This window comes from Rhagoletis zephyria, unplaced genomic scaffold (assembly GCF_001687245.7).
Source record: "Rhagoletis zephyria isolate East Lansing unplaced genomic scaffold, Rhagoletis_zephyria_1.1 Rzeph_scaffold_02241, whole genome shotgun sequence".
Taxonomy (NCBI): Eukaryota; Metazoa; Arthropoda; class Insecta; order Diptera; family Tephritidae; genus Rhagoletis; species Rhagoletis zephyria.
The window spans coordinates 65,907-89,686 of NW_016159325.1; the positions used below are offsets into that span (position 1 = coordinate 65,907).

General features: G+C 35.3%; 4 protein-coding genes across 5 annotated transcripts; 1 reads left to right on the forward strand and 3 right to left on the reverse strand.

The window, feature by feature from the left end:
- Positions 1-4,735: 4,735 nt before the first annotated feature.
- On the reverse strand, positions 4,736-7,092 carry wus (TM2 and DnaJ domain-containing protein wurst). The gene is made up of 3 exons (XM_017620737.1): positions 6,784-7,092; positions 6,524-6,711; positions 4,736-6,409 (listed from the first exon to the last, which is right to left on the reverse strand). The coding sequence occupies exon 3, from the start codon at positions 6,402-6,404 to the stop codon at positions 5,199-5,201; it is 1,206 nt and encodes a 401-aa protein (XP_017476226.1). The 5' UTR covers positions 6,405-6,409; positions 6,524-6,711; positions 6,784-7,092; the 3' UTR covers positions 4,736-5,198.
- Positions 7,093-8,709: 1,617 nt separating this feature from the next.
- On the forward strand, positions 8,710-15,320 carry LOC108366355 (zinc finger protein 14-like). 2 transcript variants are annotated; one of them, XM_017620734.1, is made up of 5 exons: positions 8,710-9,241; positions 9,319-9,748; positions 9,835-10,395; positions 14,132-14,672; positions 14,740-15,320. In XM_017620734.1, exons 1-5 carry the CDS (start codon positions 8,804-8,806, stop codon positions 14,915-14,917), a joined length of 2,148 nt encoding a protein of 715 aa, XP_017476223.1. In that variant the 5' UTR covers positions 8,710-8,803; the 3' UTR covers positions 14,918-15,320. The 2 variants fall into 2 exon arrangements, with proteins under 2 accessions (XP_017476223.1, XP_017476222.1); XM_017620733.1 differs by lacking the exon at positions 14,740-15,320 and adding an exon at positions 13,038-13,569 and having other exon boundaries at positions 13,641-14,436.
- Positions 15,321-15,666: 346 nt separating this feature from the next.
- LOC108366356 (zinc finger protein 28-like) lies at positions 15,667-20,946 on the reverse strand. The gene is made up of 5 exons (XM_017620735.1): positions 20,552-20,946; positions 18,358-18,688; positions 17,541-18,290; positions 15,967-16,498; positions 15,667-15,902 (listed from the first exon to the last, which is right to left on the reverse strand). Exons 1-5 carry the CDS (start codon positions 20,831-20,833, stop codon positions 15,734-15,736), a joined length of 2,064 nt encoding a protein of 687 aa, XP_017476224.1. The 5' UTR covers positions 20,834-20,946; the 3' UTR covers positions 15,667-15,733.
- A 1,721-nt stretch (positions 20,947-22,667) lies between these two features.
- Positions 22,668-23,774, reverse strand: LOC108366359 (gastrula zinc finger protein XlCGF62.1-like). Its single transcript, XM_017620738.1, has 2 exons — positions 22,968-23,774; positions 22,668-22,902 (listed from the first exon to the last, which is right to left on the reverse strand). The coding sequence occupies exons 1-2, from the start codon at positions 23,591-23,593 to the stop codon at positions 22,743-22,745; spliced, it is 786 nt and encodes a 261-aa protein (XP_017476227.1). The 5' UTR covers positions 23,594-23,774; the 3' UTR covers positions 22,668-22,742.
- Between the last annotated feature and the right edge of the window lie 6 nt (positions 23,775-23,780).

Sequence of the window (23,780 nt, forward strand, 5' to 3'; positions counted from 1 at the left end):
CTGTCAGTCGGTTTGTACGCACATCACATAAAAGCTAATGCATAGAAGTGAATGCAGTTTTCACCAACCTATTGCTAGAGGTATAACTCAAAATATAGAAAAAAATAGAGAGTAGCCACCTCTTTGGAAATTTCAGCTTAAGTAATTTGATAAGAGAAAGTAAATATTGCAATAAAGTTGTCAAAAGGAAGAGGTTTAAGAATACTTTTAGCCGAAAATATTAACTCCGATGACGACATTAATAGCGCAAAATTTTGTAAAAATGGTGATAGATAGCCTCTCTGTGAATGGCACTGATTTCTGTATGTGCAGCGCACAGTGGTTCAAAATTGGCATTTTGTGTTCACAATTCACTGGAGCCTTCATTTTTAACTTAATTTAATTAAAGGAAAGCTAACAAAATTTGCAAGAAACCAGTTGAGCCCGATTTTTTTTTATTAAATTTTTTAGTGCAAAGTGCAGAAAAAGTAGCAATTTTGAGGAAAATCGATTCTCCTGTTCCAGTTAATAAATGTTACATAATAAAAACTATTTGAAAACAAATTTGCAATTTTTTGTTTACTGCCTTAAACTAACCGTGCATTCAAAATTTAAAAATCTATGCAGCCACACCACTGTGGGGTGACGATCCCCTTTTTCAGAACTTCGCAACAGTCCTATATGGACCTCGGAAGGCAATTTAATTATTGAAATATCTAATTTCTTGTGCTTAAAAAAAATATCGCTCTATGAGAAATAGGCGGGAAAACAGCGATTGTATTTTTATGAGAAACTGTTTTTCATGGCAGAACACACTCGGCGGTTTGCCATTGCCTGCCGAGGGGCGACCGCTATTAGATACAACTTTTTTATGTTTTATTTGTTTGATGTTAGTCGAAGGCTTGGCTCGAACCCAGGCCCTGTGGAATGCTAGCGCGCACTGCTAACCACTAGCTCACAGCGGCCGCCAATAGGAATACTATAAAAAATTACTTAATAGCAGAGACCATAATTAAGAGTGGTTCCACTTAATCGCGTACATATATCTTACGAACCGATTAAATAGTCATAATAGGAGATACGGCAGATGAAAGAAAACCAAATTCTCCATAAACTATATATACATCATTTAGTCTTGATAGCTGCTAAGAAATTAATTGACCACTCCAGATTTTTTGTTTTTTTGATGAAAAAATTGCAAAAACCCAAACTTTAACAGCGAAAATATTAAAAAAGCAAGAGGTATCAGAAATGATTAATTAATTTATCAGAATTAATCAGGGCTATCGAAAAGTGATGTATATATAGATCTGTCAACTTGCTGTATTTTAGAGTAGGGGCTCGTTCATCATTAATACAGGCCTTCAATTGGGCTTTGATTTCACACTGTTTAATGTCTCCAAATTCTACACTAGAGCTTTTGCTCGAGGAATATATGTAAAATTACTGCTAGATTGCTTATAAGACTTTTAGCAGAACTTGTTGAAGGCTCACCCTTGTTGCTTGTTATACTACCCAACCAATTTTCTCCTGAAGCTGAGCGGTAATTATTAGTGTTAGGCAGTATCGATACCAAAAGTACTTAGAACTCGGTTCTCAAAAAAAAAAAAAACGACAGCACCCGATTTTTAAAGGTATTGATACTGAGTACTCCAAAGAACTCAGTACTCACAAAAGAACTCGAAGGTACTCAGTACTCAAAAAAGGAACTCGAAAGTACTAAGAACTTAAAAGAACTCGATCCTCAAAAGTACTCGATACTTCCCAACACTAGTAATTATTGTCACCATCCTGGACTCGAATTGTACTGGGTAGCGCCGAATGAGCTATATGGTTTAAATGGTTTATAACTTTTTTATTTATGCGATTACTATATATATATACGAAAGAAAATTACGTGATTCGTCAGTCGTTCAAGCTGAATGGGATAAAGAGTACGTTCACGTATGTCATAATCCGAAAAGTGTGCTTCTACGTGACGAGTAATACGATATCGTATGTGGCGATTCGAGCCCAGGTTAGGCAGACTTGCGAGTCAATTCAGCAATATCATTTATACATTCACATTGGCATCATTTGAATTCGCATGTCAAAAATGATGCGAGTCATTCGCATAAGCGAATAATAGCCGTCATCGATTCGCCAACAGTTAGAGAGTGGCGAAACGAACGAACTCAATGAGGTACAACCAAACCCGCTATCGTCTATCCGTGCTAGCTAACTTTGTTGTTGCTTTCACATACAAAATTTTTCGTTAAGCGACCGGAACTCAAATATAGCAAGCAGCGAAGTGGCGAATCGATGACGGCTAATAACAGATTGGCGCTTATATATATGTTCGTGTCTGGCCGAGCTTTTCCTCTGATTTGTGGCGTGTGCCTTGATGTTTTCACACAAAGGGGAGGGACCTACAGTTTTACGCCGACACCGAACGGCGATTGTATTTTTATGTGAAGCTGTCTCTTAGCTTATATTAGCTTGGGATGTAACTATGTAATTTGATGCGCCTAAAAGATGCAGTGATTTCCTTTATCAAGTTACATACCTGATAACAGTACAAATACAAATTATAAAAGCGAGTTTTTAGTATTTTAAACTATATATTTTTTTTGCGATGTTGCCTTCAACCGGGCTTGAACTCAGGCCCTGCAGAGTGGTTTCGCGCACTGCCAACCACTACACCACAGCGGCTGCGTATGCAAATGGAAATATTCGTAACATCCCTAGTAGAGATGGGCACGGGACTAAATATTTAATCCCGATCCGAATATGTTCATGTCTTTCAAATTAATTTTCAATCATAAAAATTATAATGAAAGATTTGGCATCTTCCGATTATTTTGTTTTGCTGTTCGTTTTTGTCTCAATGAAACATTAAAAGTGCATATTTCAAAGCATCGTTTTTAAGGACGATTTTGTGAATTTGCGGGGGTTGCGGTTTTATCGGGAGTGTCGGGGAATGTCCCGCCCGCCATATTTTTACAGATTTTTCCGATACCGCACATCCCAGCGAATTTTAAATCAGTACCGTGGGTCCCGCGGGTCCCGCTATCCCGCACCCATCTCTAATCCCTACTACGTATGTACATATGTAAATATGTACATATGTACATACGAAATTAAATTGAAAGATATTCAGATAGCTTTTTTTTATTTTTGATAAAATTTAAACCTTAATTTACTTTTTTTTAATTTTTATACATAAATACATACACCGCCGGCAAAAAGTATTGGCACAGCTGCTTTTTTACAATATATGCAACAATTTTTATTGTAATGCTTTTCCGAAAATTTTATATAAAAACATGGTTCATTCCACAACAAAAAACATATAAATTAAATTTCTAAACTTTGTGCAAAACTCGCGGAAATTCAGCAAATTTTTATGCAAATTTTTCCAAACAGATTTTTTTTAATTTTTTGAGTATGCAGGTTTGTAGCTCATTAAATTCTAGTATGAAAAATAAAAATTCGGAGCGAGTCAAAAATCGCATAGATTTTTAAGTATTTTAGATTTGTTGAAGGTGTTTTGCATTTTTTCCATATAAAGTAAAATTTCCCAAAAATCAACGATAATTCGTAGCTACTTAGAACTTCTACTTTATTGCAATAAAATTCATTGGTCTACAAATCTGCATACTCAAAAAAATTTTCATGAAATTTTGTTGAATTTTCGCGAGTTCTGCACAATATTTAGCAATTATATTTTTATGTTTTTTGTTGTGAAATGAACCATATTTTTATAAATAATTGTCGGAAAAATATTACCACAAAAATTGTTGCATATACATATTGTAAAACAGCATATGTGCCAATACTTTTTGCCGGCAATGTACATACAGTGACGAACAAAAGTATTGACACAGAAAATTTTTCGCAATATATGCAAAGTTTTTTATTCTAATTTCTTTACGATAATATTTTACAAAAATATAGTTCATACTACACCAAAAAACATACACACCCATTTTGCGAGTGTCGACTAGTAGTAGATAAACGACTTTTAGTCGATTATAGATTATCTGTGGTATTTTCAAAGTCGTTTTGTCGTTCAATAAGTGAGTGAGAATAGTTTATAGTCGCACATCCTTCTACAAACAAACGCTTGTGCGGTCAAAAACTATTCACAAACGTTTATTGAACGAGAAACCGACATTCGCAATACCATGGAAAAGCGATAGTCGAATAAGAGTCGACACTAGCAATAGGTATGAAAAATAAAATCTATAAATTTTGTGCAAAACTCAGGAAAATTAAATAAACTTGCATACTTCTTTAAAACTTTATATTCAGATTTTCTAAAAAAAATTCGAAGTATACAGTCTCATAACCAGGTGCAAGTTTGAAGTTGCTAGAAAATCGCGTTGATTTTTGGATTATTATTTTTTTTTGCGGACGGTGTCATTAGTTTCTTCTATACAAAAAAACATTGCCGAGCATATTTGTGTTGCCAAAATACTTAGAATTTTTCCAGAAAATCTGAAAAGAAAGCAAATTAGTAGATATGACAATTTATTGAATTTCCTTGAGTTTTGCACAAAGTTAAGACGTTTTATATTTATGATTTTTGATTTTATAAATAATTATCAGAACGAAATTATTTAGAATTAAAAACTTTACATAAATTGCAAACAATTCTCTGTGTCAATACATTTGTTCGAAAATTTGCTCTGTTTCGTTGGGTTCTCTAAACCCAAAATGTGTGAATTATGACGATTAACAAAGCCATCAAGGTGAAAATGAACTTCTCCATGTAGGATGATGTTACTCGAGACATGCGCATTCACTTGTTGTACCGTGACAATCATTTGCCCGATGTGCTATTCCAAACACAACCATGTACTATGTGCCTTATGTTTAAATAAAACAAAAAATTGAATTGTGAAAAAACTGTGTCTATTTAAATCATGCGTGAATTATGTGACACTCCATAAATAAATAGATAATCGATACTTATGTATGTACTCTCAATTTTAAAAGTAAAATATTCTAAGGATTTTAATCAAGCTAAATACTACTATTTTATCTTTTATGAATTAAGCTTTTATAAATTAAGTAAATTAATAAAAAATAATGACGCCTAATTCAAGTGCAAGCTGATTAATAAATAATAATGACGCTTAATTCAAGTGTAAGCTGATTATAAATAATATATAAAATTAATTTTTTCTTGATTGACATTTGTTAAGTTATTTAATGCAGCACTTTTTTCATCTTCTCTACAGTACGATTGGTTCCTCTTCAATCGATTTTTTGTTTTTGCGTCGGCGACTTGATTTAATTTTGCTTAGCACATTGTAGGCCTGTTGAATTTCAATAAACCGTTGATTTGCAGCTTCTTTGAATTTCTCATCTTTAACTTTATCCGGATGGAACTCTTTGGAAAGTCGTCTATATGCTGATGTAATTTCAGCTTGCGATGCGGTCGCACTTACACCCAACACCTTGTAGGAATTTCGTTCTCCATCCACATCCATACTTTCGAAAATTTCTTTCCAAGTTTCATACCATCCATGATGTTGCGCATATTGATAAGTATCTTTAAGAGCTTTAGTAAAATCTGTCCACCAATCGGATGTAAGGAAATTTCGCAGAGCTTCGTGTATAGGCACTTCCCCTCCATCGTCATCGGAAATAGTGCCGTTGAAGTAAAGGAAACAACCCCAAAATGAGAAGTACACCAGCAGAGCAGCAGTCAATTTTAGCGAGCGCACTGCAATGCCATGACGTTTTGGTGGTGTGCGCAACCATTGTTTTGAATAGGTATCAAAAACTAAGGCAGAAATCAGCGCAGTTAGTAATAAAGAATACGTCTCGTCGTAGATGAAATAGCGAGCAGGATATATAACAACGGCACCAATTAAGCAATGCCACCATACGCCACGTTCACGCCCAATATTTCCCACAGTCCAAACGCCCAGCGACACAAACACTGGTATAAGCCAATGGAGGAAACTCCAATCTATGCCACCAAAGATGGTTTCCGGTATTGCCATAAGCAGCAACTGCCCGAAGAGGTAACCGATCATGACCTCGCCAACAAAACGCTTTGCAGAGTACGGTGGCCGACGATTTGTTTGCAAACGTGCTATAAATGATTTAATAAAGGTGGGATCTTCATTGGCATCCCGTACATATTCGGGTATCAGAAATATTTCGGCCAACCAGCCGACACCAAAATAACCACCCAATGTACACCACCAAATGAAGGCGTGTCGATCGCGGTGCAAATAAAGGTGATGTAGTCCAAATATACCACCAAATAACCATAAAAAATACGCAGTTATAACAGATTTTTGCGGTGGCAGGGAATTGGCTTCGGTATGTAAAACTTTACCATTAGCAGCAGGTTTACTGTTGGCCAATGGTTTTCCATTGGATATTACATTATCGGAGTGGGACTGCTTTACGTTCTCTTTTATCATGGTGTCTTTAAAATTCAAACAAAGAAAAGTCGCATAACAAATGCATCATGATTAAATAAGCAAAAGGAGATTGAAAATTAAATTTAATACTGTGTATATCTATTTTAAAAAATACTTACAGTGTTATAAGTAAATCAGCTTGAATTACGTGTACTTTCTTATTGAATCGGCGTAAAAGTAATTTATCTTTGCCTACTTTCTCTTTTCACAAATTCAATGCACGCTTCACTGCAGTTCTATGAGAGCTCCTCTATTGTGGCTCAGGCTTTTTTGTTGCCACAGATAATAAATAGACTATATTTATTATCTGTGTTGATATAAACGTTATTTTGATTAAGTTAATTATATTTCACTGCAATATTTATTTTGAAAAGCATACAATGTTTTTATATTTTAAGCGTCTATCTTCGTTGGTTGTGATTAGCTTTCCTCACTGCTGCTTAATAAAATTTGTGTCGTTTGACAGCATTTCTTTCGAGTCATGAGTGCGGCTTAAATGGGTCAAGTATGGTTTGCAAGTTTTTGATAATTGCTAGTCAATTGTTTATGTGGGCACTGCCTCACTTTAGCACAAATCTACATTTATAAACTTTTTTGCACTCAACACAAATATCTGCTTATTGGAATATTTTACAAGTTTCAAATAAGAATTTTACACCTGAAAGCGCCGCAATTCCGTTCAAACGTTCTGATCAGTGTTGCCACAAGATTTTTTTCCCAAAAACACCAGAAAAGGTTACCAGATTAAACAAAAAATTACCAAACTTATTTTATGTTCAGAACTTTACATTATAAACATTTTTTAAATTATTAGAAAATTGAAGGAGTGCATAAAGAGACATATGTACATTTGTATAAGTCTGTACAATAAATTAAATTTTCATACGCAGTTAATTTGTTTCTATTTTTCTAGCTCTCTTTTAGTTTTACTAAATGTTATTTTATCTAAATTTTTAATGAACTTGACATTGAAAAAATATGAATCTCAAAAAAAATGGTAGGTTTCGGTTGGTTTCTGTAGTAAAAAAATTTGTCCGTGGCAGCCCTGATTCTGGTTCAAGTTACTATTTTGTGCTCTCTTTGTTTATCGGCTCTCTCTAACAAACCAGGGCCTCTTTTGAAGGTAGTAAAGCCACGAGTTCTTATTTGTTAGTAACTATATCTTTGCAAGAAAATAAATTTTGTTTTCACTTATTATTTATCAGGCATATATAGTCATAGTCAAAATAAAAACGACTCCAAAGTAGTAGCAGCTTTTTGGCATTATTTTCCATGGAACATCTGTCAAAAAAACTGCACTTAAGTTAGGTGTTGACTATATTTTTATTTACAACGCACGCAATGCAACCATGAGATTCTCTTTAACTGAACATGCCTGATAGATAATAAAGATGCCAGATCGAAATAAAAAACATCTATTTTTGAATCGGTTCGAATCGAAATAAAAATAATCGATGCAGGAAGGAATCGTCAAGAAATAAATTGATCTCCCAGGGTCGATTCATATATTTTGTGAAATAACGAATTTTGCATTAATTGTTATAAAGAAACAAAACATAGCAATCTGACCAAACTTTTATTGTACAAAAGGAATGTTTAAAACATACATACATACGTTGTTCATAACGGTTTCAATATCTGGAGTTATTTGGAAAAAAAAGTATGAGATAAAGCTTTTCTTTACTAAGGCAATGATATGATGATTCATTCCGCCAGGAAACGAAATAACAAAAAATGTATGCCATTTAAAAAATGCCATATGGAAACCAACACTATGACACGGGTAATGTTTAATGCTCAAGATAGGGGTTAAAATTATTTCATTTAATGCCTAGTGAACACCCAATTTTAGCCCTGTTTAAGATAACTGTACATTTTTTTTGAAGTTTTTTTTTCTAACACAGATGAGACAAAAATTTTGTATGAAAATTATAAAGTTTGGAATTACAATTTTTGGAGTTTTTGTTGTAGTATTAGCCATAATTTTATTTATTTTTATTTTTAATAGACTTCCCTTAGGAGCCCTATAGTCGGAGGAGAAAGGTCATTGAATTCGTTGGTCTTTGCTCTGTCATGTTTTTTTTTTTTTTTTGTTCTAGCCCTAAATTCTACTTTAATTATATTTTTATAGATTTTCTGGTGCAAACCGTATTTCATATGCATCGACTGAGCAAAAATCTAATGTCGATTCTCAATTTTTTTATCGATACACGGATCGAATCAGAACTAAAAAATCGATAAAAATTTGAATCGGAAGGTTTCGAATAATCGATGCTCGATTTAATCGATTTAAAAACGGCAGCTGTAGTAAGTAATAAACTGCAGGCTCTGACAATTTATTTGGTGAATTTTGGTTTTTTATTTTCTTTTATTAACAATAAATAATCTGTGCACATGAAATGGTAATTCAATGTCGCGCATGCCTCAATACTAAAGACGCAGAATTTATACGCATGGAGTCCCATATATCAGATGGCTTCGATTTCTTTTCTTGCTTCAGTTTATGTACTCAGCTAGATGCCGGACTCTATGACGGATTGCCTGGTGTGCTTTGCACTAACTGCTCGCAAGATCTTCAAGTAGCTTTCAACTTTGTGCAAAATGCACGACAAGCTGACAGAATGCTGCGAGAAAGTTTGTCACAGAAATTAATGGCTGATGAATTGATTGAAACATTAGAGTCCGAATCTGGTGATGTATCAATGGAACCTTTGGAGGTAGTTGGAGACAGTGAAAGTGAGGATTGTGTGGTCGAGGAACTCTTGGATGAAGAACCTACATTAGATGAAGTTAACGAAGGGGGTGAAGAAGAAAATACCGCTGTAGAAATTATGGAGGTAAATTGAGCTTGCAAAAATCATGCACTCAATATATATATACATAAATATTTATGTATAATGTTAAAATTTCACAGATCGAAAAGGCAGAAGTAGAGATTTATGAAAACTCTTTAGAGGAAATAGAGCTCATTGAGAGTAAATACGAAGATGCTTCAGCAGTAGAAGATGTGCAAGAAAGGCTTGAACCACAAACAGACCCAGGGGAATGTTATCCTGAAGACGAAAATGATGACCAGTACCTAAGAGAATATCAAGAAAATGAACAGGAACAGATCAAAATGGATTCGGTTACCAACGGTGCGAAATGGAAATGTATAGAATGTAAGCGAATTTTATGCGGGGATGTGTCTTATGAAGGACACATGAATATGCATCGCTCATTACGTCCCTACAAATGTGCAATATGTCTTTTTGCGTTTCGTTGTAAAATGGCGTTAGAAAAACATGTAGAACTGCGCCACCGTACAGAAACGCCCATAGAAGAAATAGTGGAAGAATCGCCACGTAAGTTTGGTTAATTATTACAACGTTATCCCCTTTTACATTGACATAAATGTTTGAAAGCCATACATATTTATCTTATTTCCCAGCAAACAGCAATTGTGATAAATGTTCAAAAACATTTACAACGCCTGAGGAACTACAAGATCACCACGAATTAGTACATCCTGAAAGTTACCCTGTTCAGTGTCGACACTGCCCACTTATAGCTCCATTAACACGCTCTAAGTTGGTTGAGCATTATCGTATTGAACACCCAGCGGAATATCACATACATTTTCCTACGGTAGGAAGACCGCTGAATGACCCGATGAAGACGACTCCATGGCAATGTGAAGTGTGCAAGCGTTTTATGCGATCAGAAGCAGCTTTGTGTGACCATCGACACATTCATCAAAATGAGCGGCCGCATGAATGTCAGTTTTGTTCGAAGCGTTTTGCTTCAACCAGTAATTTACGACAACATATGCGCGGTGTGCATGTTGAAGAATATGAGAAGCTTATAAATGAAACCGGTGATACCTGTATGCAATGTGAAATATGTAAGAAGCAGTTACTTCGGCGAAATTTCGAAAAGCATATGGCACTACATATTAGAAAAGAACGTGAGGCAAATGAGGCGCAAACTAAATTCCTTTGCGCGTACTGCTGTAAGTAAAATAACCTAATATGCATGCATATGAAATTTTCTATGGCTACATACAGTGAACCAAATATTAACTGGGACGCGATATTTTAGCAAGTTTTGAGTGAATTTCTTTAGCTTATTTTAAGTTTATTTTTTTTTTTTTATGAAATTATAGCTGATTACTTGACAAACACGATATAAATCCAAATTTATACAAAAATTATAAAAATTCTGCTAAATTTCTCCCTTTCTAATGAGCATCTTTATAAAAAATTTTGGTATCAATGCAGTTTTTAGCCCATTCAATTTTACCGTTGTTTTTTCTTTTTGACGGAGTTCCGAATTTTTTTCCATATAAACAAAATGTCCAATATACTTTGTATGGACAAAATGCGTAACACCGCCAGCAAACAAATTTCCAAAAATCAACGATAAGTCGTAGCTACTTCAAATTGCACTTTAACATATTAAAAATTAATGGGCTAGAAAACTACATACCAAAATTTTTTCTAAATATGCTCATTAAAAAGTCAGAAATTTGCAGAATTTTCATAATTTTTGCACAAAATCTGAAATTTGGATGTATATGGTGTTTGTTAGCGATATTTTCATAAAAAAAAAGATCCAAAACTTGCTAAAATGAAAATATGAGCGTTGCCTCCCAGTTTTTATTTGGTTCACTGTATATGTACAAAGATAAATTATGTGTAAATTAATACGGTGTTCGCATGATGCGATTTTTCAGGCAATTTTAGAGGCGATTTGTTGAATCAAAAGTTGGCTGCACCCCAACTTCATTGGAAGCGATTAGTTGAAAGGACGTTCACACCGGGCGATTTTTGCTTTCAACTAAAAGTTGCCTGTAAAATCACCTCATGCGAACACCGTATTCGACGTATGTACATACATCTGTATACCCTAATTCAATATGATCCAAGCCGTATACTAATAAATACTTAATAGGCTATCATTTTTAGAGTAACTTTGAAATATTCGCTTTGTTAATTGACAAGGTTTGTATTTCTAAAACGCAATGTCTATTTACCCGACTTAAAAAAATGGAGAAGGTTATCAACTCGTCGGAAGATATTCGTTTTTTTATGTATGTGATCGCATAACTTTGGACCAAGAATGATAGATCGTGACTTTGGACCACGTTAACCGATTTGTACAATTCTTTTTTTCAAAGGAAAGGTGTTACCTCACAGATGGTCACATACAAATTTGATTTAGATCCCATCATGCAATCATGAAGAAATCAACGATAATCTTAAAATTTTATATCAGAATGGAAGTCGGTTTTGTTTTTTGCTTAAATATTACTTGTTCTATTTACATATCGGCCCAAGACAGGAGTGAAGGCACGAGCTCAAAAATTGACCGCGAAAAAAAGACTCATAAAACAAAATTTCAGCGAAGAAGGACCTACATATTTGACGGCGAAGAAAGACGCGGAAACTTATTTTCGCGGTCAACTATGTTTGCGGGTGTAACAGTATATAAATTCTCCAAAGAGTTTTGGGGGAATGATGCTGAAGTAACAGTCCTTGGCAAGGTATAAATCTATGTCTACACTTTTTTCTTCGCCGTCAACTAGTATTAGGAGTCTTTTTTCGCCGAAGTTTTTATTATGCGTAGTTTTTCGTACATTTTCCTAGGTCCTTTTTCGCCGTCAAAACACTTCCGCGTCTTTATTCATGTCTCGAGACGATATGTTCAATCTGAATGCAAAATGGCTTATAATGCTATGAAAATTAAAATAGCACTACCTCTACTACATATTTTTTAAACCCGAATACAGTTTTCCAAAGTTCAAATTATGGGTGCATTTCAAAACGTCAAAATACAAAGCATCAGTCCCTTATTTCCAAACCAAAACTAGAAGAAAAAGTCTAACTTCCACAACATATGTGAAAACTAGCATCTAACCGTGGTTGCGCACATTTGGCATTACAATCTGCTAAGGTTTAGAAACAAAAGAGACCGATGCTTTGTATTTTGGCGTTTTGGAATGCAGCGTATATAACTGTTCGCTAAAACCATGTGTGAAGCCAATGGATTGTCGATTATTTATTGACTCCTTTTAATATTTTAAAATCCATTCAAGCACGTAGCCAGAAGCCAGCAAAACTAGTCCAAGGAAACCAAGCAAGACTTAGTTGATTCCATTCATCATCGAAGTAAAAAAGTTATGTATAGTTTGAAAGGAGAATTTAATTTTTTAAACCTGTTTCCCGTTAAATATTAAATACTCGGATTGAGAGCTGTATTTTGTTACATTTCCTCGCCTTTTATCTGGCACTAACTATAAGCTATAGTACAAAAACAAAATTTAAAAGTAAGGAGGAAGAGTAGCCCTGTTATGTTGTTGTTCGCACATGTAAAATGTCTTTTTGATTGGAGGTATAACAGGGCCACTAAAATTTTGTAGTCTTCACTTTAAAAACTTAACTAAAAAGTGTTCAAAATTTGTTTACCTGAAAAAATATTTGCGAAGGTGAATGATCATTTGTAAATTTAGTTAAAATACTGTTTTGAAAAATCGTTCGTAAATACATATTGACCAAAATTCGTTACTAAATACATCAAATATAGAAACCTTTATTAAGAAGGAAATTTTCTATGAAAGAATATGTATATATAAATATTCAATATTTTTCCCAGCGCGCGAGTGTAAAAACCAAAAATCTCTCACCCAACACGAGAAAATGCACCAAGGTGCATCATCGGATGTCATTTATATTTGCGCCGATTGCGATCGTTCCTATGCCACACAACATTTGTTGCAGCAACATCGCAAGCAGGCTCACAAGGAGCGAGATAATTTCTGCCCCATCTGTGGCAATGGCTTCAAGCTTAAAAACCAATTGGTCAATCATATGAAATTGCACTTGGAAAAGAATATAAAATGCCCGCATTGTGAGAAATGTTATGCGCGTAAGTTCGATCTAGATGTACACATGCGCACTCATACTGGAGAGCTACCATTTGCCTGTCATCTTTGCGAAAAGCGTTTTGCCATTAAGGTACGACTCACCTACCATTTACAGAAGCACTATGGCATCAAGCATCGCTGCAAAGATTGTGATGCGGAATTCAATTCAAAACAAAAACTAAAAGCACACACCTATAAACACACCGGAATGCCATATCGCTGCGAGAGATGCAATGGCCATGGCTTTGCGAATCGGGATGTGTAAGTAGTAGTGAAAAAAAATGATCATAGCAATGTTTTCTTGATTTCATTTTATTTTACTTTTATTCCAGTTTTAAGAGGCATTTACAGCGTGTGCATTGCACCAGTATGAGCGATGAGGAGCTTGTTGCAATGTTTCAGCAAAATACTGGCAAATCGACACGTATTCGACGCGTTGACCTTTACGAAGAGCATGTGGACAGAGAACCTATGAAGGAGGCTACTGAGGAGGACGGGACTTTAATCAATGCAGATGATATTGCACTAGAATCCGAAGTGATTCACAGCTGAAAATATTGTCGGATAGTTACATTATGTTGAATATGCATATATGTATATGTAAAAAAAAAAACTACGAAATTATCAAAAATAAAACTCTGTAGAGCCGTGAGAATGATGAATCGGAATTGTTTTATGTTACAGATATTACTTTCTAACTTAAGATTAATTTGAATAGTTTTAGACAAGCGATACATATAAATCAGTTCGCCTGCTAAAAGTTATCAAGTTTGCATACTATAAAATCGCAACAATTATGAAAATTCCCGATTAAAAATTGCAGCTCGTGAGTTTTCGAATGCAAAATCACTAAGTGTGCATGAGCACAACGTTCATCTAGTCAAATTGGAAGAACCGAAATACGAATGCGGCATATGTAAGCGCAAATGCTATCAGCAAAAAGATCTTAGTTCTCATATGCAGCGAGTGCATCTGGCGGAACGCAAGCACGTTTGCAACATATGCGGTAATGCATTTAAGAGCGGCTGGCAATTGACCGCACACAAGATGTTGCATGACGAAGACAAGTCTTTCGAGTGTTTTCACTGTCAACGTAAATATACTCGACAAGCTGATTTAAATGTGCATATACGCACGCACACCGGAGAGCTGCCGTACGCTTGTCACTTATGTGATAAACGTTTTGCAATAAAAGTGCGGCTAACATACCACCTGCAACGGCATGAGGGCGTCAAGCATCCGTGCACCTATTGTGGTATTCTGTACGATAATCGCAATCAACTGAAGGAACATCTTTTCAAACACACCGGCATGCCCTATCGGTGCGAATTGTGTCCCGATGTTGGATTCACCCGCCGCTTACGGTAAGAGAAATAAAATTAAATTTATTTATTCGTGCAATATTTTTATATTTTTTTTTTGCACTTTTAGATTTGCAAACCATATGCAGCGCGCACATAATCTGAATTTCAGTGCAGATGAATTGGCCGCCGTTTTTGCCAAGTATACGGGGAAGGCGATACATTTCAACTCCACCTTCAAGGCGCAGGACAACGAAGACTCGCAGACATTAGCCGACTTCATTGTAGATGAAACTAAAGATTCATGAAGAAATTAAGTATAAATGTAACATGCTAAAACAATTTTAAGATTAGTACATATGTACATACATATAGTGTGTGATTTTTCAGCACCAGCATTTGTGCTTGGGTGTAGAAATGATGTTCCTAAGAAATGAGGTGGACCTTAGGTAGAGCTGCGTACTGCAAAGTTGGTAGATGTCTCCGCCGTGTGATATACTGGTTTTGCAGGCCTGAGCTGATCGCTATCGACTACAATGTGCAGGTGGGCACTGTATGCCCAGACCTCTGCTGGCAATTGTGATGTGAAAAGGGTAGGGGACACGCCCCGGGCGAACGCTTCCTTTTGTTGCAGAAAATAAGCTAATTTTTCCAAAATATCAGCCAAATTGCGTAGAGCAAAAACATATTGGCTCTTTGCAACCGACTTCAGAAAAGCAGTACATATTGACCGGATAACATCGGACGACGTGAACCGTTTTCTTTTTTAGCGGAAAGGTTGTACCTCAAGGGTGGTCCCATACTAACTTGGTTTAGTTTCGATTCACCTTTATTTTGATTGTCTCTTTGACAGTCGTTCGTTAAGTCGTGAACACAAACATTAACGGCAAACTTCAACGCGTTGTTAATACTTTTTAATTTCGAAAGGATAATAGGATTATGTCATTGGTTGCCTCATAACACCAATGAGAATCCCAATTTTCGTCTAACAGGATCAGAATGATTAACGGTACTCCAAAATTTTTATTTGAGCATTGAAGTCGGTTGCATTTTTTTTTTTTGAAATTACCCGTTTCAACCACTACAATAGTCAAATTTGTTTAATATACAAATTTTAAACAGCATTAATACTCATTTAAAGCGACATTTTCTTCGTTGATGTTGTCTTCCTCCATTAGCAAACCTGCAGAATTCTTAACACGAGGGTATCGACCTGTATGCTCTTTGAACATATCGCTCAATTCGTCCTCTGACATAGTCATACCATGCACGCCCAGCAAGTGTTTTGTAAAACTGCAATATGTAACATTTAAATGTATAATTGTCATCGTTTTTTTTTTTTTTGAAAAATGCTTACTAAATTCGTCTCGGTGTGGCATAATCGCAAACAGGGCATCTATATGGCATGCCTTTATGCTTATACATATGCACTTTCAATTGTCCAATGTGATTGAACTCCTCACCACATTCCTCGCACTTCCTTTTGAAGCCAGCGTGTTGCTGTAGATGATATTTAAGGTATATTTTAATTTTAAAACGACGATCACACAGATGACAAGCGTACGGCGTTTCCCCCGTATGACTGCGCATATGTATATTCAGTACACTATTGGACGTAAAAGCCTTTTCACATACTGTACATGGGAAGTTGCGCTTCTTGTGTAGAAGCTTGTGCACGCAAAGTTGGGCATTATTTTTGAAGGAATCACCACAAATATCACAAACGCTTTTGCGCTCTGTCACATGAACTGTTCTAATATGATTTTTTATATAAGCTCGATAAAACTTCTTATGACAAATCGGGCATTCTTCCTTATTTTTCGATGCTTCACTCGAGTGGACTGTCATTTCATGTGTTTGTACAGCACGCGGCGATGATAGTTGTCTGGCTGAAATATAAATGATTCAAAATAGAGTTGGACGGTTTAGTTCTTTTGGGTGAACCGTTCAGTTGTAGTTTGTTCACCTTAGTGAAGTACTCTTCAGTTCATATAGTTCAATTGACGAATACATTTACATATCGACACCTCAGTGGAAGCTCGACCTATGTCGGCAGCCGGTTTGAAAACGGCCTATCTCAACATATTTTTAGTTGAGATGGGGGGTTTTTAAATCAAATTCTGAAATAGGGCGTTTTTGAAACGTTTTCTGAGATAAGGCGTTTTCGAACAGGCTGCTGAGATAGGTCGATATCTTCCACTCTTTTTACTATCATACATATTACATTCAAAAAGAAAGCTTTGGTAATTTGAATTCACATACATAAAAAACGTATGTATACATACATAAATATGTTTTCGTACAAATAAAATACAAATAAACGAATTCCTACATACAACAAAAACTTAAGCAAATGCATGGAATGTTTATAGGCTAAAAGTATTAGGCACCAATATATGATGATTTAAAATTGTTTTTGTTTATTTTATGTTTAATATTTTTTTATAAAAGCCTAGCTCACTGTCTAACAAAGAACATATAAATCCAAATTCCAAACTTTGTGCGGAGAATATAAATATTCAGCGAACTTTCACCTAACTCCAAACTTTTTAATCAGAATCTTTAGAAAAAGAAATTGGTATGCAGTTTTGTAGCTCATTAAGTTTTAGGACAAGTTTCGAGGTTGCTAAAAAATTCCGTTAATTTTTTATGATTTTTTCGCTGACGCTGTCACGCATTTTCTTTCATAAAAAGTGTGTTCGAATTTTTTCTATGGAGGAAGAATATGCACAACACGTCTGCGAAAAAAATTATTAAAAACCAAAGGAAGTAACTTGAAACTTGCACTTTATTATACTAAAATTTAATGGGCTACAAATTTGCATACACATTTTTTTTTTTTTTAAGAGCACTTGAAAAAAAATTACCGTATTTGTTTACGTATTAATATACCCATGGAGAAAATGAACAAATTTGTAGGTTTCAACTTACGGCAATAAGAACAAAGGTATGTTCTTTTATTTTTGGTTATTGCATCCTGTTCGCTGCAGTCACTATCACTTTCTGAATCCTTCGCAGAACTACCACAATTTGAAGATGTAGTAGCAATATTCACTCGGTTTTCACATTTTCCCCTTTTATCAATCGTTTCTTTGGTGGCTCCTCTTTTAAAGCGCATGCTACTTATTTTTAAATCAGAAGGGGATTCTCCTTCATTTTCCGATTCTTTGTTTTGGTCATGATGCTCGTTCTTAAGATGCGCATGCAAATTTCTTTCGAAACTGAATTGTGCTGAACAATTTGTGCATTTATATGGCTTCTCCATTTCGACAGTTCCACCCAAACTTGGTTTCAAAATATCAGCCGTGTATTTGTGAATCCTTCTAATGTGGGCCATACAGGTTGTCTTTTTTGAGAAACGTACTGAACATACAGGGCAGTCAAATGTATGATTTTTTATATGTTCAACCAATTCAGGCATGGAAGCGAAGTCTTGATAGCAATAATTACATTCGTATAATTGGAGAGAGCGCATCACTCGCTTACGGGGAAAATATTTGAGGTATGGATTGTTGTGCTTCAGTTTGAAATGCTGGACTATTTGGCATCTTAATAAATGTTTGGGTTTCTTGCACCAAGGACACTGTATTGACGGTTCAGTGCCATGAACCAGCTTTTTGTGCCTCTGCAAATCTCTTGGCAGATCGTATACTTTTTGGCACTCCATGCATATTACTTCACCTATAAAAGAATAAATAACAAGTATGTTTTAAAAGAAGGTAAGTATTGTTAAACATAGCATAATTACTCTTATGAGCTTCAAAAATATGATTTTTCCACTCCTTTCTTGTTTTAAGGGAACATTCACAAAATTCACATTGATATGGCCCCTTGTATCTTCTTCGAACCTTTGCTTTTGTTTCTTTGACAAGCTGGGATCTATTGGCAATGTCGCTTACAATCTGGATATTGTTTGATTCTTTACTCGACGAAACAGCCAAGTTTTCGACTTTGATATCATCCATTGGTAAATCCAATTCAGGCTCAAATATAAATGTAGGTTTTAATTCGGTTACATTCTCTTGTATATCTTGGAATTCCACCACAGCTAAGGGATCCGCCGAACCCTCCACAGCAATCTGAATGAAATAGACAGAGAAGTCACATATATGATTGTACGTAGAAACATTAGGGTGGTCCAAAAATTCATGTGAAGGGGGAAGTAATTTTAATGCTCTCATCCCCTAGGATTGTTCTATACCGAAAAAATTACACCCGTTTTTTTTTTATATTGAAATCAAAAAATATTTTGTGGTGGCTCAAACTGCCCAAAGTTTTTTATGTACATATTTTATATGGAGCTCCCCATTGCTCCCTATGCTCATGTGTGTAAGTATGTAATTTTATATACTCCCTTTGCCATTGTATGTCTTAGGAGGGGGAGTAATCCCTTTTACCTCCTAAACGAGCATTTTGGGAATACACTCAGAAATATGATCCCACAAACCTCCTAAGGGAGCAAGACGGGAGTACTCCCATAAAAACCTCCCCTATATCACCCAAAACGACAACAAGGGAGTGCACATAGAAAAACATCCCATATTCTTCCCGAACGAGCAATAAGGAAGTGCTCCCATAAGAGGCATCCCGAAAGCCTCCTGTACGAGCAATAAAAGAGAAAAGCTCTTGCTATTTATACATTTATTTAGTTTTTTAATCACATGCATGCATACAATATTATTTAAAAAATCTCAACAGAAACAAAAGTCAATCAGAATAATAATAAAACGCTAAGATAACTACATGATTTCCTATGTGTCAGGGATGCTTGGGTGTTCTGGAGCTCACGCAAATAGGGAGAGTGTATAAACCTTTCTTGTTTTAACCACGATCAATGTGAAGGTTACTTTGCCCATCTGAAATCTATCTATGTCACTCAGTAAAAGCTCTGGACCGGCAGTATATGAACTTTAAAACCAGGGGTCATACGTAAGTGCTGATACTAATTTGCCAATCTGAAAAGTATTTAGCGTATATAATACAATATTTAAGAAATTTAAAGAAAAGTTGCAATACATACCGACAGAACTTCAGTTAATGTGTGCTATCGACAATAAATTATTGCATCCTCCTTATATTGTTTCTATGTATGTATGTATATGAAATATTTTCTGTAGTTTTCCTTATGATAAATTTTTCCAACACAATTTCTTTTGAACTAGGTGCCTATAGCTTCCCTATCAATCAAAATGAATATTCCTGGATAACTCTTTTAGGAGACATCGCTTTTTGCGCCTAAGCGATTAATAACGGAGTACAAAACCGAAAAATCTGAGTTTTTGCTCCGAAATCATTTCTCAGGGAGTATTCTTTTATTACTCACTTGGCATATCTCCCGTTAGGCTCCTAAACGAGTAATAAAGGAGTACAAAATCGACAAATCAAAATCATGCCTCTGGGACTATTCTTTTGTTGCTCACTTAGAAGATCTCGGATTTGACTCCTAAGCGAGTTATAAAGGTCAAAACCGAAAAATCTCCTATTGCTCCGAAATCAGGCCAAAGGGAGTACTCTTCTATTCCTCACATTGGGAGATCTCCCTTCAAGTTCTAGTGGGATTTTTCGCGGAAATATTTTAGAATTTTTTAAAATCAATAAAGTGTTTAATATTAGCGATTTTTATGGGTCCCTTTATTACATTTTACAGTTCCAATAAAAAAACAGGTATACTTTTTTCGATATAGAATAATCTAAGGGGGTGAGAGCATTAAAATTCCAATAGGTATTACCTTTTTAGAAGGTCCTATCTCACATCGTCGGTGAAATGCCAGAAAACACTTTGGTGGACTGAAATGATGAAATGCATCATAATCAATCAAAAAATGAATTTTGAATTTTTAGTTAGTTACAGATTTTTGTATTACAGCGACGATGTGAGATACATACATATGTACATACATATATCAACGTAACAAAATGTAGTTATCTAAATACGTACATACCTCTAGCTGCTCATTATAAATTTGTTCTAATTTTAGTTCATGTACAGTGCATAGTCTTTTTAGTTCATCATTTGATTTGTGAGCTTTTTGCCTAAAGTTAAAGAATATTTGCACATCTTGGACACACCGTGAGCATAGAGATCTTGGCAGATTGTCGAAGTCTGTGGCGTGAAGCTGGGTGCATGCGTTAAAGTAGTCGTAAAGCGTCTTACCATCCCCCTGCGTAGATAGGCTCATTTCCGTGAATTCACCATCGGTGTCCATGCACGCACGGCATTGCATTTTGTCAAGTTTTCCTCACTTATTTATAACCTATTTTTAATCTTATTGCCCCAAAAATGGCAAGGATAGGGATGGAATAAATACACCTTGGATGAAACGATACGAGTTCGATACCAAGTAATTTTGGTATCGATACTTTTGAACCAAGTACTGAGTAGGTATCGACATGGCGCACTTAAAAGCTAATAAAACATCTTTCTCGCTTTATTTTCTGACATTCGGCTGCCTTAATCTTTCTTCTTACTCTAATATTTCACCTGGTATAATTCCAGCATCGGTATCGGAAAAAATACTCGCAACCCTGCAAGAAATGGCAGACTATCGAAAAGATACTATCGATTGTACACCCCCATACATAAGGTGCATTCTTTTGCAACCAAGCTACAAAAGAACACTCGCTTAGGTCGGTGTTATGCAGAAATTTTGTTTGGCAAACTGCTTGCAATTGTTGTTGCAGAGCGAGAGGGATAGCGAGTTTGGCGACTCTTGTAGCAAACTAATTTGGTTTGGTAAAACTGCTGTAAAATTAGTGTTGCCATACACCAAAATTGTAGGTTATTATCTTGAACCAAAAATACAAGTTCACGTAAAAACGCGACGTTGTATTTGTAACTGGTTTTGAGAAAAAAGTTTGCGAAAGCGGGTTCGTCAGCTGAGCGTTTGTTTACATCACAAGCACCACTATTTTACACTTTTATTCAAGTAAAGAAGAGTTAATTCAACATGACAACACATTTTAAAGCATTTTGTTGCATCATTTTACCTAAATTGTGCGTTTAAAGTGGCTGACAATAATTTTGGCTAATTTTGGTTTTCGTTGTTTTCTTTGCTTTGTTTACTTTTCGCTCGTTTTCCAGTGAAACAAGATGGCGTAGAACCCGCTAAAAAAATCGACTTTTTTCATTCTCTTGTTCTTACGTGATCTTGTGTCTTTCGTTCATGGGTTATTATTGTTATACATAAAAATTGCAGTGATATCGAATCACAGAGAACTGAATTTATGCTGTCAGTCAACCAGTGTTGCCACGGAAATTCCCCGAATCTGAGATAATTCCCAATAATTGTGTGCATTTGATCAGCTGCTTATGCGCATTTTGAAGAGGAAAATGCATGAGTCAAAGCAAATAAAGGCTGTTTATGCAAATAATCGAGCCCGTTTGTCAACTGTATTTAGGGAGTGCTTTTCAGTGCCAGTTTAAAATTAGATTACGTAAATTGCGGCTATATTGAATAGCTGGCTGACATTCGATTGTCTAATCTTAGTTTAAACCAATCAGCTCGCGCATTTACACTTAAGCCATGCACTGAAATTTTACCTTTTAAATTAATTTAATAAATTTAAATTTAAATTTTTACTGATCATTACCTTTATAATCGGCTACGTAGTTTAGAAAATATTAATATTCTAAAATATCACAAAATTTTTTTAACCTCATATCTTTAATTTTCAACTGCGCCAAATAATCTTTATATAGTTGAAATCAGCGTAGAGAACTATCGATCTGCATTTTGTAGTTTTTCCATAGCTGAATGGTTGGTTATCTTGATGTATGCCCAAATAATCGAGTCTGTTTGTCAACCGTATTTAGAGAGTGTTTTTCAGTGCCAGTTTAAAATTAGATTACGTAAATTGCGTCTATATTGAATTGCAGGCTGACATTCGATTGGCTAATCTTAGCTTCAACCAATCAGCTCGCGCATTTTCATTAAAGCCATACACTGAAAAACTGGCCCTTTACGATTTTAAATCAACGTTTTTAAAGCAACACTTCACAAATACCAATAGTAGCATTTGAGATGTGGTGCCTAGGGATGTAACCATGAAAACAACCCATTATTGACAAAACCAAGTTAAGTTTATTAAAATAAATAATCTTCCGTTATTGTACTTAGGTCATAACTTTTAATATTAGTTTAATAATTCCTCTTGCTCCATATTTTGCGCCCCGGATTGCAATTCCTCCAGAGTTTTAACGTGGGGATTCCGACCAGTATTTGCCTTGAACATGGCACAATATTCATCCGGAGTCATTGTCATATCGTGCATTCGCAATAAATGATTCCTAAATCTGAAATATTTCAGTTACAATAAATTAAATAATATTACGTAACATAGGAATTTTCAACTTCTTACACATCACGTTGTGCGCAAGCATAACTACACACTGAACACCTATAGGGCATGCCGGTGTGTTTATAAGAATGTATTTTCAATTGTTTGACGTGATTAAATTCTTTTCCACACTCTTTGCATTTTCGTTTAATTCCAGCGTGCCGCTGCAAGTGATAGTTGAGTCGAACTTTGATTTTGAAACGTCGATCACATATATGACATGCGTACGGTTCTTCTCCAGTGTGACTACGCATGTGTACTTTAAGTTCATTTGAGCGTATGAACTTTTTTGTACATATAGTGCACGGAAATTTGCGCTCTAAATGCAATCGTTTATGGTAGTGAAGCAACACGTTACTTCTAAACGAATCGCCACAAAAATCACAGATAAACTTTCGCTCTGAAGCATGAACATTGTCAATATGATGTTTAAGATAATTTGGATCGACTTCTTTCTGACATATTGGACACTCCTTTGGTTCGGGCTTTTCGCGCAGATGAATCTTCTTTTCATGCAACTTAACCGAAGTTCCAGAATTAAATTCTCGGGCTGTAAACGTCAAACAAATCAAAAGCAAAGAATTATTCAGTGATTTTTTCTTAAATAAGTAGTACATATGTACATATGCAAAAAAATGTATTTGCATACGCGACGGCGATTTATTTCTGTGGGCATAAGCAATAACCACCTAGTCAACTTAAGAAAGAATTTAGTTATATATGCTATCGTATTCTCCAACTACTATTCCATGTGCATGTGAAGTCCCCATCTCGTCAGCTAGGCTACTTAAAAAGTTATAGACGAACATATTTTGGTTTCCCCATAAGGTTAAC